This window comes from Pygoscelis adeliae, unplaced genomic scaffold (genome assembly GCF_000699105.1).
Source record: "Pygoscelis adeliae isolate BGI_AS28 unplaced genomic scaffold, ASM69910v1 Scaffold77, whole genome shotgun sequence".
NCBI lineage: Eukaryota > Metazoa > Chordata > Aves > Sphenisciformes > Spheniscidae > Pygoscelis > Pygoscelis adeliae.
In genome coordinates, this window is record NW_008825216.1 from 518937 (window position 1) to 535812 (window position 16876).

The 16876-nt window shown below is 37.4% G+C and overlaps 1 protein-coding gene across 1 annotated transcript in view; it reads right to left on the reverse strand.

Annotated features, from left to right (window-relative positions):
• Positions 1 to 485: 485 nt before the first annotated feature.
• FMN2 (formin 2) overlaps positions 486 to 16876 on the reverse strand; it is a gene marked incomplete at its 3' end in the record, with an annotated part of 169831 nt that continues 153440 nt past the window's right edge. Inside the window, exons 20-21 of the mRNA XM_009329214.1 lie at positions 1914 to 1995; positions 486 to 500 (exon numbers count right to left, since the gene is read on the reverse strand). Of these exons, the coding sequence (XP_009327489.1) occupies positions 486 to 500; positions 1914 to 1995 (97 nt within the window). The remainder of the gene's footprint in view (positions 501 to 1913; positions 1996 to 16876) is intronic.

Below are 16876 nucleotides of genomic sequence, written 5' to 3' on the forward strand. Positions count from 1 at the left end.
AATCTAAGTGCAGTGCCATGAAGTATTTGTGTTAGACAGATGTTGCCAGTAGGAATGGAAATGTTTTACTGTACCGAGTAGCATTCTTATGAAGTTCAACTTAATGTAATTTTCAGCATGTTCAGAACTGATGCAGATGCCACTTTTTATGCATGCTGACTTGGCCTATTTGTAATATACCATACACTTTACAAAATACCATTTTTGAGTGGCAAAGGAGATACAGAGTACAGGGAAGGTGTTTCAAGTCCATACCTAGTCTATTGCTGGGCACTCCATTAAAGTGATTACATTCGTAAATGAATGTACAATAACACATCAATTGGTGGAAAACTCTAGAGAACAAAAAGCAAATTCAAAAAGATCAAGAAAGCAAATGATCAAGGTGATGTAGTTTCCTTCCCCCTCACTCCCCACCCACAGGCATGTTGAGTTTTGGTAACCAGGTAACAATGGCTTTTGCTTTTCTTCTCTCAGATTTTCATACTTATCTTTGCTTTCTGAAAAATAAAATAAATAAAAAAAGCAGAAAATTGAAACCACCCCACACAAATATGAAAAGCACAGAAATACATAGGCTAATGTTCAGTTATACTTACTGCAGAACTGACTTCACAAATAAATTTCCTTTGAAGCTAGAACTGAAGTAGACTGCAGCTAGACACTGCTTGTGAAATATTTTTGTTTACTTTCCTTTTCACCCTATCAAATTTTCAGTAGCACTGGAAGTCCCTGTTTCAGTGAAATAATGATCGCAATGATACAGGAATAATTAAGCCTATAGTTATTTCTTAAAAAAAAAAAAAACAACAAACAAACGCTCAGTGTCTTTACATATGGCAAGATATAGGTGAGATGGAAAAATCCAAATCAATGTTAGTGTGTGTTTTGGTTTTTTTTGTAATAACATCTTGATCTGGTTTCAAATAAAATTGATAAAATAAAATCTAGTTTATCATTCTTAACCAAGCTGTTACTCCACTTACATTTCTTGTGGCACTAACCACAGCCAACTCTTCCTAAATATTCAGAATAAGAAACAATAAATGCAATACTATTTCTTCCTGTGTCAGATTATGTTAGTTAGAATACAGTAAGTTACCACCTGCTTCATTTCAAGGTTGTTTCACAGTAACATAGTCATGACTACAAAGCACAAAAGAATTAAATCATGCCTGAGGAGGGGACAGGCAGGGACACGGACACATGAAAAAATCTTCTGTTATAATATTTTGCAATATAATTGGTGGCCAGTTGCTACAGGTATAATTTTAATATGAGGTGCCAGATTAGTTTTTCACTAGAGAAGAATATTCATCTTCTGTAAAATCAGTCATGATCCTAGTAAGGCTTAGGCAATCATAGTGGAAAAGTTTCATTGAATGACTAGAATTACTCCTCTACTATTAAAGTCATTTATCTGTTTTCAGAAGAATGGTGAGAGCACAGTATTATCTTTTTCTAAAGTTTCTATTCCAAACAAATCCAGATCAGTGGAACAGAAGCCACTAGTACTTGATACAGGGATCCAACCTGAAAAATGTGTACCTATCACAATTCTTCCTTATATTTTGTAACTGTAGAAAAGAGAGCGAATACAGGCTGAGTAAGCTCGAAGACTGGAACTGCCTTTCTAGGTGCATCCCACACCACGACTGGGATGCAGACAGATGGGCAGGGTGGGGCAATAATACACTGCTCTTGCTTGTGCTACATCTGTTTTGTGGAGTAATATTCATAGACAGAATTCAAGTTTGTTAATCTAACACCTTCTATGAAAATGTTAAACATCAATAAAAAAAAAACCAACCCAGAACAAAAAAGTACACCAAGAATAACATACCTACAAAATGCAAAGAGAAAAAGGTAGAACGAGCGATGGGAACAGAAGTATTGCTACAATTTTTACTTACAATTCCGGAGTCATGTTTTGGTCTTATATTGTACAGCGACTTCCCCTTTTTCTGCCTGCAGACTTCCTCTGCTTCTTTAACTCTGAAGAGAGACAAAATTTATAAATATTCCTGTAGGCCAAAACCATTTCCAAAGACAGTGCAGTATATAACTTAAAAATTTAGGCCTGAGGGCACAAGTGGATAACTTTATGTCCCATGTTTTCATTAGCACGCTCCACAAAATAGCACTTGCACTCTGTGGCTGTTGTTGCCATACCATCAGACTCTGGCACTTACAAGGACAGGCATAATCAACGGCATAATCAATTCTAGTTACAATCAGTGCTTACCGTAGTTGAAGACTCAAATGTATCAGGATTTAAAGTACCCTGGATGACATGAAGTTTACCTTTCAGAGCATTCATACCAAACACTGCTAAGAAAGCTCCTTTTCTTTTTATGACTGTTTAAAAATCATTCTTCATCCATTCCCGACCTCAGTACTTCAGCTACAGTTTAAACAAAGTTTCTCACCAAGCTATCTTCCCTTTCACCCAATTTTGTTTGTATTTAAAATGGCAAAATATCTTAACCTAAATTTTCATTTTTCACTCTCTAACTTAAAATAGAAATGAAAAATTGCCATGGAACATGGAACATGATGTTTACAACCAAGGTGGTGCACGTCACTGCGGACACCTCTCTCTTTCCAAAGCTGAGGGTGAGCAGCAAGGCTTACATGACCACAGGGGATGAATGCACTTGGGCTGCTCGGATGTAAAGAGAGGAGCAGGTTCCAGAAGTGAGGGTCCACTTCTTAGTGCTTCCTGACTTGGCGAATGGTACCAAATTAGGGCCTTGTGAAATGCCACCAAATGCCACATTTCTGATGAGATAAACGTCCTTTTTGTCACACAGATAGGGAACAAACTGTGAAAGGCAGAGGGCTATACTCAGACTGGGAGCCTGCCGGAATCAGTCTGGTGGGTTCAATGGCACACTGTAAAATGTTTCTTTACAGTTTTTACTCATTTTGTAGATCAACCTTACAAACATATGTGATTACTGAAACACTGATAATACAGATTTAAGTTATGAATTCTCTGAGCTTCAAAGACTTACATAAACCCTTTCTATATGATGGCATTAGATGATGAGAGACGTGTAATTTTTTTTTTTTTTTTGAGAGATGAGAATGTTATTTATAAATAAGAAAGTGGAAAATAAAAATGTAAATTCTATATTGGCTTGCTCTTGCCAACAATATAGACTTTAGATGACACTTACTCTGCCTTTTCATCGTTATCCAACAGTGCAAAAAAGAAACAACAGTTAAATGATATTGAAGAAATGACATATCTTTGGCTGGTTCCTTGCAGTTCATCTCCAGACCACTTGCATGTCTGCTATTTCACCGAGGCTACACAGGGCAATATGAGAATCAGACTTTGTGTTACTGTTATTTTTAAATATTTTTTGTGTGTGTGGTAAGGGCCAGATTTTGAAAATAAGACTCCAGCTGGGTCTGCTAAGCACATTAAAAAAACTGCCTTCGCATTCATCTCTCCTTTATCCAACTTCACCAGACACACCTCATTCTTTTCATAAGTTTCAAATTTATACTTTCAAAAATTAATTTAAACGTCAGTTCTTTTCCAGCACTTCCAACAAGCTGTTCTCTTCATTTGACGGCCTTATATTTTATTAACATAGGAAGACTTTTACATGCACAGGTGGTGGAAAAAAGGCTTTGAAACCTATTACTTTCAAGCTGTAACACTTTCTATCTGACTGCAAATCAGATAGATTGCTGCAGCATAATATAGAACAAAACTGTCAAACACCCAAGTAATTCACCGTAAAAACATATTTAAATAGATTCAGTGAAAGTGGCAGCCAAAATGTGGTGATAGCTTTAAATAGAAGCTTACGGGAATGATACAGAATGCCGAAAAATTCAAAGACATTTTCTTTTCCCTAAAACGCCACCTTTTCTTCTGCTTCACATCTACTCGCATCTGAAGGAGGAAAAGTATCTGTGACATTGATCTTCCCATGATCTTTTCCAAACAGTCAGACTCATTCCAACCCATCAAAAGCCACTCTTACAAAGTCAGATATAAAATAGCACGTCTATCATGTAATTTCCTTTTTTTCAAATACAACTATAGCTGGCTCCCTTCACTGGTAGACATCATTGAAATAAGAAAATGAAATGTTATTTGGAAGTAAATTAGTATCAAATCCCGGGGACTGTACAGGTACTACTGAGGTTATCAGAATGACTGTTTTATAGAAGCAGTGTAATATATGCGGGTATTCAGACTACTTATCATGCAAATGACAGCATATGTAACATACAGAAATATTTACCAAACCAGTTCACACAGATCCAGATGTTATTCTCAGGAAATGTCAGGGAATCTTTAGTTCCAGTCTTTGTCCCATCTAAATATCCCCCTTCCAGGAGAGTTTACCCACTGCTTGCCTAACACACCAGGTCATAAGGCAGCACAGCTCTCTGTGGGTCTCACGTTAATTCAAAACAAAAATCCTCATACGGAATGGAACCATTGATAACGCAGTGATAGGGGTTATTTTCTAAAAAGCAGGTCCCGTTAAGTGTCACGGTCAGCGTAACATCTCTAAATGTTCTGCTTCTATTAGAGAAATAGCTATTTGGAGAAAGGCTGTCTCCGCCTGAAACAGCAAAATGCTAGTAACACCACCACTCTGTGAGGGAGGAAGTCAGAACTTCTGTGTCCCTTAGACTGCGCTTGAAAAAAATGATCCACAACCTCCAGAATGATAAATGACAACCTTAAGCTTGTGCTACCCATTTTTCTAGGATTATGTAAGAGGTTCTGGTCTCACTAGTATGGTTGCGGTCTTCAAGTTTTTGGGAGCTTTTGTGAAATTCCTTGGAGTTTGAGCCTATTTATTCATACCAACGGGAATGCAGAAGATGAGAAGCATTACTCCCTAATGCACTAAGACAAAGCTGAGAGCTAGCAGCCGCTCAGTTCCAGTTCCAACCATATCACTGACTCACTGTGTGGGTTTGGGACAGCTCGCTGTCTCTTGGCCCCCATCCTGCTCTCTGTGCAGGAAGATTCAAGTGATTGGCTAGAGCCTCACTGAAGCCAATATGACCCGTACGTATGCTTCTTCAGCAAGAAATGTCCTTTGAAATGTAAAGATAGCACACCAAAGGCTCATTGCTAGGAGGCTTAGTTTATGACCAAGTTAAAACTGGAAGCACGGAGAACTGTATAAATCTACAGCTGTATTTATAAAAGAAAAGTAGGCAGACCGGTGAAATATGGAGACAAAGGCAATCATTAGCCTTCCACAGTGTTAAATCATAAACCAGCAGAGCTGGTATCAATTTCTACAGTGTGCAAGTGTAGCTTCTGAAGACTGATCATTCAACTAAATTAGGATTTTATTAAATGTAAAATTAAAATAACCTAATCCTTCTGGAAGAGCAAAAGGATGTGTTTTGGTATGAACCTCAGCACCATTTAAACTGCAAGATCTAGAAAAGCAGATAAAAGATTACCTTTGAAGTAAGGGCAATAGTCTTAATTCCGTTGGAAAATAACTTCTAATTGCCACTGGCAATTTTTTGTCAACTTCTTTGGTTTTCTCTACTGGCACTGAATGATTCTTCATCTCCCCATCCATGAAACTAACAAGATTTAGGCAAAACCACCTTGCTTCTGTCAACTCATGCCTGGTTCAAGTCATATTTCTCACAGTGGCAAATTCCTGCATACCTTCCTCTTGCTCAGGCTTTTCCTGCGCTACTTCCCACCGACTTCAGTGAGACCCTGATCAGCGTGGAGGTGCAAGATAATAACCTAAGACCAAAAGGTGCAAAAATTGTATGAACGCTAGTGGTTGTATCCAGAAGACTGGGTTAACTATTCAACTATGGTGAATTGTTAGAGCTTCATGAAGAAAATAATGGATCCAATTCAATACTAGGAGGAGGGATGAGGATATTTGGAGAAAACAACACAAGAGCTATGAATCTGTGAGCCTCCCAACAGTCACAAAAGAGGAAGCAATTGCAGACAATTACATACTTCCAGGCTCCAGGCCAAAGTGACACTGCTGCTCTGCCAATGCAGAGCACAAAGAGCTCAAAGAGCATGAAACAGTTAAAAAGACATTCCTAGGAAAGGAGTGGGGATTCAATTGTCAGGCCCTGTGTGGAAAGATAGGCTGCCACCGGGGGAGGCTGTGGAAAAAGAGTCTGAGGAAGGTGGGTGTTCCCCAGTTCCTGAGAATTATGACCCTTAGGCAAAAGCAAGCATGTGTATAGATTGATTTATTGTTCTGAAGGTCTGTTTTTACTTAAACTATTTAGTTCTACACTACTAATATTTTCTGTTATAGAGGCTGTTCGGTCCCTTTGTAGAGCCGTTGCTCTCAAGTGCAACCAAATACTCAGAAGCAGGACGGATGCTCAAGGCATGATCTGAGAGTGGGTAAGATGGAGGTAACAAGGGACATGGTGCACTCTTGAAGAAGCCAGGTGGTACAGTTAACTTGGTAAGTGTGATGGGAATAATTTGCAAGCTTACAGTGTGCTAAGCTTCTTTGCTAGACTGATGCTCAAACTATCTCACTTCAAACTTTCAACTGCTTCCTAAACTCACTTTCTTTCAGTAAACTGACTTTGGTTCATTTGCTATCAACCCCTGTCCCATCTCATGTCAATTCTGGCATAAAAGTAAGCGTATCAGTTTGATAGGAAAGATAACATCAGCTGCATTACCTTTAGCAATTTTTGCCTGTTACTTCTTTTCCCAAATAATTTCTTGATTTTGTCTTAATGAGAACATAACCCTGCAAAAACTAGTCTTCTCAGCCTAGACAGCCAAATAGTTGCTTAACTCTCACTGTAGTAATCTGAAGAGTAGAGGTATTAACAGCAGTGGACCCAACATCAGGCCCAGGGCAGATTCTATAAATACTTAATAAGAGTGTGCATAACTCGAATCTGGACAAATACATCTCCTTAAATATTAAATTTAGCTAAAGCATTGCTTGCATTATTTCAGAAAGGATATACTTCCAAACAGCCCCAACAATAAGAAAACATGTAGGGAATGTACAACAGTGGGCAATCCATGGATGAGTTAAAAAACCAAATCTACAAGTAAATGAACAACCAGTCACTTACAGAGCCCAAGAATCAAGGTCTCGAAATCTGCTACTTAAGAAGATTCAGAGAGTCTAATAATTGTCATCCGTAACAAAGGAAGTAGTTTCTTATTTCCATCATAATAAAAACTCTTCTCCAGCACTTTCACCTCCTTCTACCTCATATTTATTGTGAGACAAATATATACAAACTGTGATTAAGTTTAAAGACAGTCTGTAAGATGAATAAGCAAGTTACACTTTGGCACACACACAGGAAAAAGAAACCAGACATCCTTACAAGCCCAAAAGACAGAGTATCTTTATCTACCTTCTAGACCAAAAGCCAGCCTGGCCACAACCTTATCAAGGCTTAGAGACTTTCTGTCATTATTCAATCCATTGAGGAGGGGGGAGCCACTTTCCTGCCACTAAACATTAATAATTTTGTCTGAAGTATCTGTGGCAGACAGATTCATTTCCTACTGGCTCCATCTAGGCTTGGTAGCCTTACACTTCACTAGCGAGCACTATGACATGACAAATGTAAGCACAGTGAGAAGGCTGGAAGGTTATATGCCTTAGATAGTAGAGTCGCTCACAAAAACTTCCACGATAAATTCAGACAGACATTACTTTTACAGTTTGATGGTACAGTTCATGAAACCCAAAAGACATTTTTCTGCAGATATTCTGTATTTTTTAACATAAAAAAAGATGAGGCCAATACTCTTTATACTACTAAGTGCTTATTATCAGGTAAATAGAAGGGGTGTTGCCAAAATATTTCATGTAGGTTTGTCTGGGTTGGAGATAACTTGTTTATAATAATAATAGTACCTTTACAAATAAAAACGAAAAAAAAATCAATCCTTAGCAAAAATATCAAGTGCCAAACATCTTTAAGACTTCAAGAGCAGGAAACTAAAAGTCTTTCTTTGAAAACTCTTCCAGAGCAATGTGCCTCTATTTTATTCTTTGACCCAGTTACTAAATATTGAAATTATTTTTTGCTAAGGAGTTTCTCTTTAGCAAAGAAACAGAAAGGAAAATTACAATTCCCAACATAAAAGTAGAGTAAAAAATGTAGAGCTTTTACTTTCACGCCAATAGGGTTGAAGTGATGACACAGATATGATTCAGTATCTGATTGCAAAGACTTTATACAGATAAGAAGCACATTATAATGTATCTGGTCCCATCAAACTGACTGATGAAACCTAACCTCTGCCTACCAACAAAGAGATTATGTATTAGACTATTTTGACATCCCTGCCAGCTCCTTGCATGGTTACTTCAAGGACCACAAGGCAATGGCTGACTGAAAGACGCAGCGATTAATCATACTTTGGCTCAGAGGACCAAAGACAAATAAATTAAAATGTTTTAATCTGGCCACTTAACACAGAGGCTAACCTGTAGCAGGACCCTCAATAAGATTCCTCCTCTGTCAACAGTGTAGAATATCTTTGGGGAATATATTTCATATTTTCTTCCGTGTGCATCATGTCAAATGGGCCTAAAATAAGGCTTTGGGGCCGACTGAAATTGAGGCCAACTGAAATGAAAACGAGACCTTCCCATTTGCAGAGTCTTACTGAAATCCACAACACATTTCAAAATATTCTGAAAGAATTTCAATTCAGAAGTGTTCAGTTTCACTCAGTTCTATCTGGCAATCATTCTTGGTGATCTAGGGATTCTGCTCTTATCAGTGCAGAGATACATAGATGTGCATAAATACAAAAAAAGATACTGTGTTGAAACATGTTTTAAAGATGATGACTTTAGCATTAAAGAAAATTTCACCTTGAAAATGTAATGACGTAAAAAATTAAACTGTTAAGGATGGCTATGATTCTAATAAAATGCAAACATGCATGTACCCACTTAAATACATTTCCTGACTTCTGCCATCAAATTAATTTTTTTTTCTTGTCAAAGTGGCCAGTATTTCAGGCTATACCTGGCTACCTTCAAGCAAAATGGAAACCACTTTCCTACAGACTTTGCATATGACAATTGAGGTTGCTCTAGGAAAAGATAGTAATCACTTTCCATTGTTTTTCTTGGAACTGAAGCCAGGTTGCTCTCAAAGAAGCTGGCTGCATTCTGGGCTATTTGGTTAGGAAATTCAACAGGAAATGATAAGGGAAGGGAACAAGACTGGAGGTGAGGTAAAACTGGTAACATAATAGGCAAGCAAAAGAAAGGAAAGTCATGAGTGAACAGAAACGTGAAATTATGTGTTTGCTGTAAAACATTTTTAAGGAGCAGATGGGGTAAAAGAAGAAAAAAATGCAATGTGTAAAAAAGAATGAGAAAAGTCTCAGTGAACAGACTGCATGGAGAAGGAGACTATCTTGAAGAGAATATGGAGGCATACCCTGGACAGATGAGTTGCTACATTGGGTACACTGGGGGTACTACATTGGAAAATTGATAGCTGCAAGATAGGCAGTACAAGCAAAGATGAGAATTCAGTGAATAGAAGAGATGACTGGAAAGAAAAGGAAAAAAAGTAGAAGTCATCTGGAGAGTGACAGAATTAGAGATCTCCAGTGTAGGAGAGGGGAAAATAAGAGGCCTCCAACTTTGCTGCATCAGGTGAAAATAATCATATCAAAAGGTGCCCATTCATAATTATGTAATGACTCAAAATGGCTGCAGACACAGTGAGGCTCTTCCCAAAAATGTAAAAAAACCCCCTGATGTTAGACTATTCCCTGTACTCATACCATAAAGCATGCACACAGCCATGCACTTACACTTAATGGATGTTGTCATTACTATACCAACTCCATGCACTGGTTTGGCAAACTCTCAGTAACCAAGGAATCTAACATCTTCATTAGTTCAGGATCAGTCTGGGTTACAGTAGATTTTAAGTCTTTGTGAGCATCTCAAACTTTTGGGGACTAATATTTTAATGACAAATTCTGCTCATTTGTAAAACATGAAAATATTTTATTGCACCTCAAATGCCAAAGTAATCACTTTGCCTGGGAATGAAAACATTTCACAAATATAGAAAGTGTAGCACCTCTTGTCAAAAACTCTGTTTAAAATTTTTAGTGGGTTTTTTTTCACCAATATGCAAATATCTATTGAGTATGTTGGGCTGATTTTTATTGTAGGCAAAATGGTGGTGAACAGGAAGGGGTTAAAAAAACTGAAAAGAACGCTGTATGGTAGGAATCATAGTATCCCATCTCACTATACCCTAAACTGTCACACCCAGTCTGACATTACAGCCATGAAAACAGGCTGCAAAGTTCATTATGAGATGATGATTGGTATCTATCTCCTTTTATGCACAACACACATACTAGGATGCAACGTAACGTGCCAGCATGATACAACATCATCACCAGGTAAATAAAGAAGAGACCGCTGAAAAGCTCTTCTGCTGTTTATGTGGGGGCATTCTGGAAGCTGGCATCATGCAAGTCACAAAAATTAGGAAAGATCACAGATTTGGAATTAGTTTTTTACTAGATCATTCACTTTGTTCAAGTTTACTATTTCTATGCACCAGTTGGCTTACAGTTGCAAATGGAAATACTGCCTTACAAAACACAGTATTACTTAAAAATGTCAAACTAAGGTATTTAAAAGTAATATCCACCAAAGATCCAGATTGAGAAATTTATCTCCAAATGCTTTTATTTTTCACAACCTTTTCCCTCGAAAGCAATGCTAAAAATGAAAGTTACTGCTCTTCTCCCCTAACCAAAAAGGATGGTGTTTTCATTAAGGACTAATTGCCGAAAGCATGCAAGGAAGAAAAAAGTAGTACTGAAATGTTGAGCAACCTCTCTCAGCTGGACAGCAAATTGCCTCTTTGTGAGGCACTGCCTCAAAGGACTGTTCCTAGCTTCTGAATCTTTGGTGTGTTTGGGTTTCTTTTAAGTAGATTTTCCAATGCCGGTAACAGTATCTTCTGATCAGAAAGCTCTTTTATTTAAGTTAAAATTTTGAAATACTCTCAAAAACTGAAGATCCTTTTAATTATTCAATTCAAAGTCATGTAAGCTGCATTCTGTTTTGAAATGTCATTATGAGTTGTAAAACCAAGCCTACCAGCATGCAACTCGGTTGATTAGAGAGCGATAAAGACATTGAGATTAAAGTTCCCAAGTCAGAAAATGTATCTACCCATAACTACTTACTAACATAACACTTGGAGCTTTTAGTTGGCATTACAACAGCATGCCAAGCAAAATGTGACCCCACTAAATATACTCCACATTTTCATCATTTCCCTCTCATGTTGCCACTCCATACACATTTTTCTTCTCTTTCCTTCCATCTCCACATTTCTTTGCAAGTGCATATTCCCATGTCCCCCGATTTCTCACTCTCAAGTCTGACTCACTGGTTCCTATTATAAGCGTCAACAAAATATCCCTTAAATTACTCTGGGAGGACATTGCTCGTGCTATGGGATTTAATGCCCTCCTCTGCAAGCAGAAGTGGCAGCTTACCAATATGCTCCTCACTGTGCAACGTACAGATATCCAATGCCAGACTTTAAATTGCTCAACAGCAAGTTTTAAATCATCCTGCCGAGGAGTCTGTAGGGAGACATACCACTCTTTCTGCAGAGGGAGATCAATGAGCTGTGGAGACATGCTGGCCAGGAATCTCCCTTTCATCTAGATATACACAGTGTGACACACCAGGTGCCAGCTTAACTGCTATTCTTACGGGAATGGGCAACTTTTACATTTGAGAGACGAGTGATTTTTTTGAGTTTATAGATTATTTTTAATGTGTCAAAGATTTATTGTGGGAGTTAAAGGGTTGAATAAAGTCAGCCAAAAGAAATTCTCAAGCTTAGTGTGATGCAAGATATCAGGGAATTACAGAACTTTACCATCACGTTGATCCTGCTTATGAACTCTCCTCTGCTGGCATCCCTGACACAGTCAGTCTCTGTTCGGTGACATGCCTCTTCATAAAGGCAAGGGCCAGACTGAGCTTATGAGTAATAGATACCTTATGTACACACTTACAGGGCACCTATATCTGTCCCTTTCTCTCTCTCTCCCTCTCCCCGCCGCCTCTAGAAATACAACTTTCTTTCCCCTGTTTAGGTAAATCTTTGCAAGGTTGCACAGGCCCTCTGGAACAGCGAACAATCTGAAGAAACGGAAATATGTCCAGAGCTGGAGTGGACAAATGAGTGTCAGTACCTCACTTGTACCCAGAGAAAGGGAAGGTGGAACTGTGGCCCTGAAAACATGTTTTGCCTTATTACTGACCTATTTCTAGTAAGATCTGAACTGGCATCTAAGGCCTAATGATACTGATATTCACTTTTGACAGCAATGGAACTTTTCTTTAAAACATAAAAGTTCTTAAAGGACTGACTGCTTTTTGTTACTGTAATGAGCCAGGGTGTATTTCATGGCCCTAAAGAAAAGATGAAGTTTTAGTCTCAAAGATGGATCATTGCTGTTCACACCAATCATTGCTGTTCATACCAATATGAGATTTTCTGATAATGTTGTTTTTAGCTACCAAGGATTCGCAAATTCCATATTTGATTGCCATACCCAGCGGTTGCTTAACTTTCCCCCCCCCCCTTTTTTTTTTTCCTTTTAAATTGATCATAACTTTTCAAGACTTCCCTCTGTAGGGTTATATTAGGTGTTGCCTCATGAGGTCTTTTATCTTTTTATTCCTAGGACAGGCTATCTTTTCCTGGTTCCTAGGAAAGTTCTGTAGGACTTTGCTGGATGTCAAGAAAAATTAAAATACTTCTTGCTCTCACAGAAGTGCTAGACTGGAATAGTGCACTTAACATTGAATATCTCTACCTCAGAAATAGAAAGAAACCGGGTTGGGGGTGAAATAAAGACAGATTAATGAGAAAAGAGTTAATATATTCATAAGTCAGTTTGTACGAGACACTTGCTCTCACTTTTGGCATTTGAAGATTGGTGGTGTGATCCCCTAAGAGTTTTCCTAAGAAGGTGAGACTTTTGCATAGCTGTCACTGCAGCTGTGCGTTATCTGACAATATGTATTCAGAGAGTAACATGCATCTCAGGTTATGCAGCAACTGAAATATATGTATAGATAATAAGGATGCCAAACAGGAAGCTTGCAAGGTTCAAAATAATATTCTTTTTTTCAAACAACATTAAAAAAGTATTAGGGAAAATATATAAGCTCTTCTTGGCTTTCTTGCTAATTACATGTAAAGTGCAAACTATACTGACAGATACCTTTCAAGAGTTTTCAAAGTACAAATGCAAAGCACAGACTTCTAGTGACACATTAAGTATATAATGAAAGGACAATGGTAACAACAACATTTAAAAAGTCAAACCATGCCCCATTAAGTTTGATTGTGCTTTTCCTTTCATTTTGTTTTGTTGTTTTGCTTTGTTTTTTAAAGTTGCTTAATAAGAAAGAAGTTATATTACTTTGGAAATTTTCATTTAAAAGGATACATCTTTAGGATAGACATAGCATCAGAAATTTCAACCTCCACAAAATATTTTTGAGAACTTTATTAATAACCCAGATAACAATTTCTATTGGAATGCTCCAGTTAGCCTTGACTGCAGTGTGACCACAAAAAAAATAGTACTGTTCAGAAAACCTTTTGGCAGAGCTATGCTTTCACTGTAATTTTCAGGTGCATTTTTCTTTTTATTGCTACTGTATTTAACAGTTTATCATGCATAATTTTCTCTACAGCTGGTATTTTCCAGGTCTGCTTTATTTCAAGTGAGAGAACTGAGTAAAAGCAGTAGAAAACTTCAGAAAAATTAATTTGTTTTTAACTTTGCACCATTTTTCTTCATTTTTTTTTTCTCATCTTCTTGTAAGGAAATACGAAGTCTGACACTTCAATGTTTATCTTTTGCATATAAATGCCTGGCAAACGAATATACAAGTTGAAATACCAAGTGAAAAGTGTTTAAAATAAGAACTGGCTGACTGCTTTCTTTAAAACATTCACTTTTAATCTATCGGTAACAAAAAGTAGTACCAACTTAGGAAATACCATCTATGAAAAGCCTTTGGGTAAATTATTGTAAAACAGCGTGACTCATATTTGCAGAGACTAAATAAGCAACAGCCTCTATTAACAGTTCATATGGAAACTGGGATATAAAATATTCTAGAAACATTGCCCACAGCGTAAGAGTTTATTAAACTGAACATTAAAGTAGAAGAAGAGGCAAAAAAAACCCCAAACCAACCAGGGGGTGAGAAAGAAAGATGATCAAACTAAAAAAGAAAAGGGAATAAAGTTGTTATAATTACTTATAAAATGTAAGCATTAAAGTATGCTTCATGAGGCAGCAACCTGGTAAATAATTCACCAAAGGTGGCATACTGTAATACTTTAAAAAGAAAAGTCTCACCGTATCTGTCTTGATTCTTCCGCTAATGAAAAACTACAGAAAGTTACTTTGACCATTAATGTTCTAGCCTGCTCTTCAACTTTAGCAGCAGAAAAAACTTTCAAGAACATCAACTAAAGAGGAAAATCTAGTTTCTTGAAATAATGATTTTTATTTCAGTGGCAATAGGCAGATTTCAGATTTCTGTCACCTACGGATCTGTCGATCTAGGCTGAGATTTTGAAAACCATCATGTTGTACATTCTTACACCTTTGGGCAACACTGATTTTTCCATCAAGATTTTTCTCCTTTGACTTCTCAATACCAAGACACCTTCACATCACACCATCTTGTCTTACACCAAGAAAAGTAGAAATGTAAAATCAAGATAAAAAGCCTAAAGGACAACTTCAGATATCAGGTTGAGGCAAAATATTTTCCACGTAAAGGCTTTGATAAGGCAGTTGTTCTACCAAAGAAGATTCTTCATTTTCGGGAAAATAATTTGTCTTACTTGGAAAATTGTTACTCTTACTGCCAATTTGGCCAAAATATTTTAATTCCTAAAAGGCAATGAAGAGAGCTTGACTTTGCCAGACCTGAAACGGCACCATGCCAAACTTTTCTGAGAGGTGAGCACAAACCAAGACATCAAAGGTTTTCAAAGTCTAAACCCTGCCTCAGCTGAACAAACAAAATCTATAAAGAGGAAGATTTAAACTTGATGAGACAAGTAAAAATTAAAATTCAAAACAAAAATCTACCTGTGATTTTCAGGATGGATCATTTTCAGTCTTAATCTCAGTGACTTCCTGGACTGCAGTTACACAGTCCTGTCTGTCCCCCTGGGAAAGTCTCCTTCATCCCATCAGCTCCAAGTCTGGGTCTGGGTCTCTGCTGTTCTTCCTAGGGACCTCCCAGTTTCCCACCGCAGGCCCTTTCTCACTGTCCTTTCCCTTCCCTGTCACATCCTGCACCTAGAGCTATTTTGTAGGTTATACATGTTCAGTTCGTTTCAGGCTAAAAACACCCTTACCCTAGAAGGGACCAGCTGACAGCCACCTTTTTTCTCTGCTGCTTCAACACATCCTCTTAGCGTACACATACATTGAACTGAGAGAGAATTAAATGATTGTATCGCAATCCCATTCTTCTCTTAAGCTTTAGATGTATAAGAAAAATAGGAGGAAGAGGTTTTGTGCTTAGTTAATGTCTTTTAAAGAAAAATATTTTGCGGCGAGAACCCTCTGGAGGATTTTTGTTTGTTTATTCTTAGAAAAATAGCCTAGTATTTTGGAAATGAAAGGACATTTTTTTAAAATCCTGTTCTATAAAAAATACAAGATTAAATTAACCGGTATTAAGCTGGCAGCTAAATCCCTGCATAGGAAACCAAAGATAGTATTTAACTGTCAACTCAATTCCAAAGAGATACACTTAATTACATAAAATTAAGTCAGACAGTCAGTAAAATGAAATAGATCCCTGGAGAGCTGCTCTGCTGTGCTAACATTTGCACCATACTCTTGCAATAGGAGCAGAATCCAGTTTTCTTAACTGTGAAACTGCTTGTTCCAAAATGTATCCACTTACACTAAACATATATGGTATACACAACATTGATCATGTAGGTGCCTAAGGAAAGTTTTCAACAACTTCCTAAGCCAGTAATCTGATGTCTGTGACAATTACATGGGGTGAGTACTCTCGAAAGAGAGGCCTGTTCTTGTCAATTTACCTAAAAGTGGACTGATATCAAACATTTAATGAACACAAAGCTTCAATCCTGTTAATGTTAAGGCTCAGAACTAGTTTCATTATCTGTATATCGACGTCACTCAAGTTGCTAACAGACGTAGGATTATATAACAGTGTTTACAGTTTTCATGTTTGTATTTGTTTAATTTGTCCTTATACGACATTTATTACTTTTTAAACAACTGATTACTTCTTGGCATAATTTTTATAAACAAAGGGTGACCACAATGCAATATCTGCATGCAGATGAAAGCAAACTTCATAGTTCTTCTAATACATGGACCAGACAGTATGGCTAGGTTTTCAAAACTACTGTCTCATTTCTTTATGCCCTATATACCACACATGCTCATGTCCATGGACTGTGATTTGCAATATGGTTCAGTCTAAGTCTTTTCTTAACACAGGGTCAATTGACTTTTTCCTTCTGTCTTCCTGCTTCCCTTCCTTTTTCCCAGCTTCATTGGACAAATATTTACAATATGTTATGTCTTGATGCCTTGACTTGTTTTCACTAAATATGCTAACGGGAAATTTTTAATCAACTTTCAGACCTGAAACAAGTCTCCCATTCCTTGGATTTGTAGTGGCATAGTAGTTACATGCTCTGCCAAAAATATTGTTCAGGTAATGGACCCAAAAAACTTTAGCACAAATTGATATTAATGTCCCATTCAATAATTATGACAACTGGGGGGGGG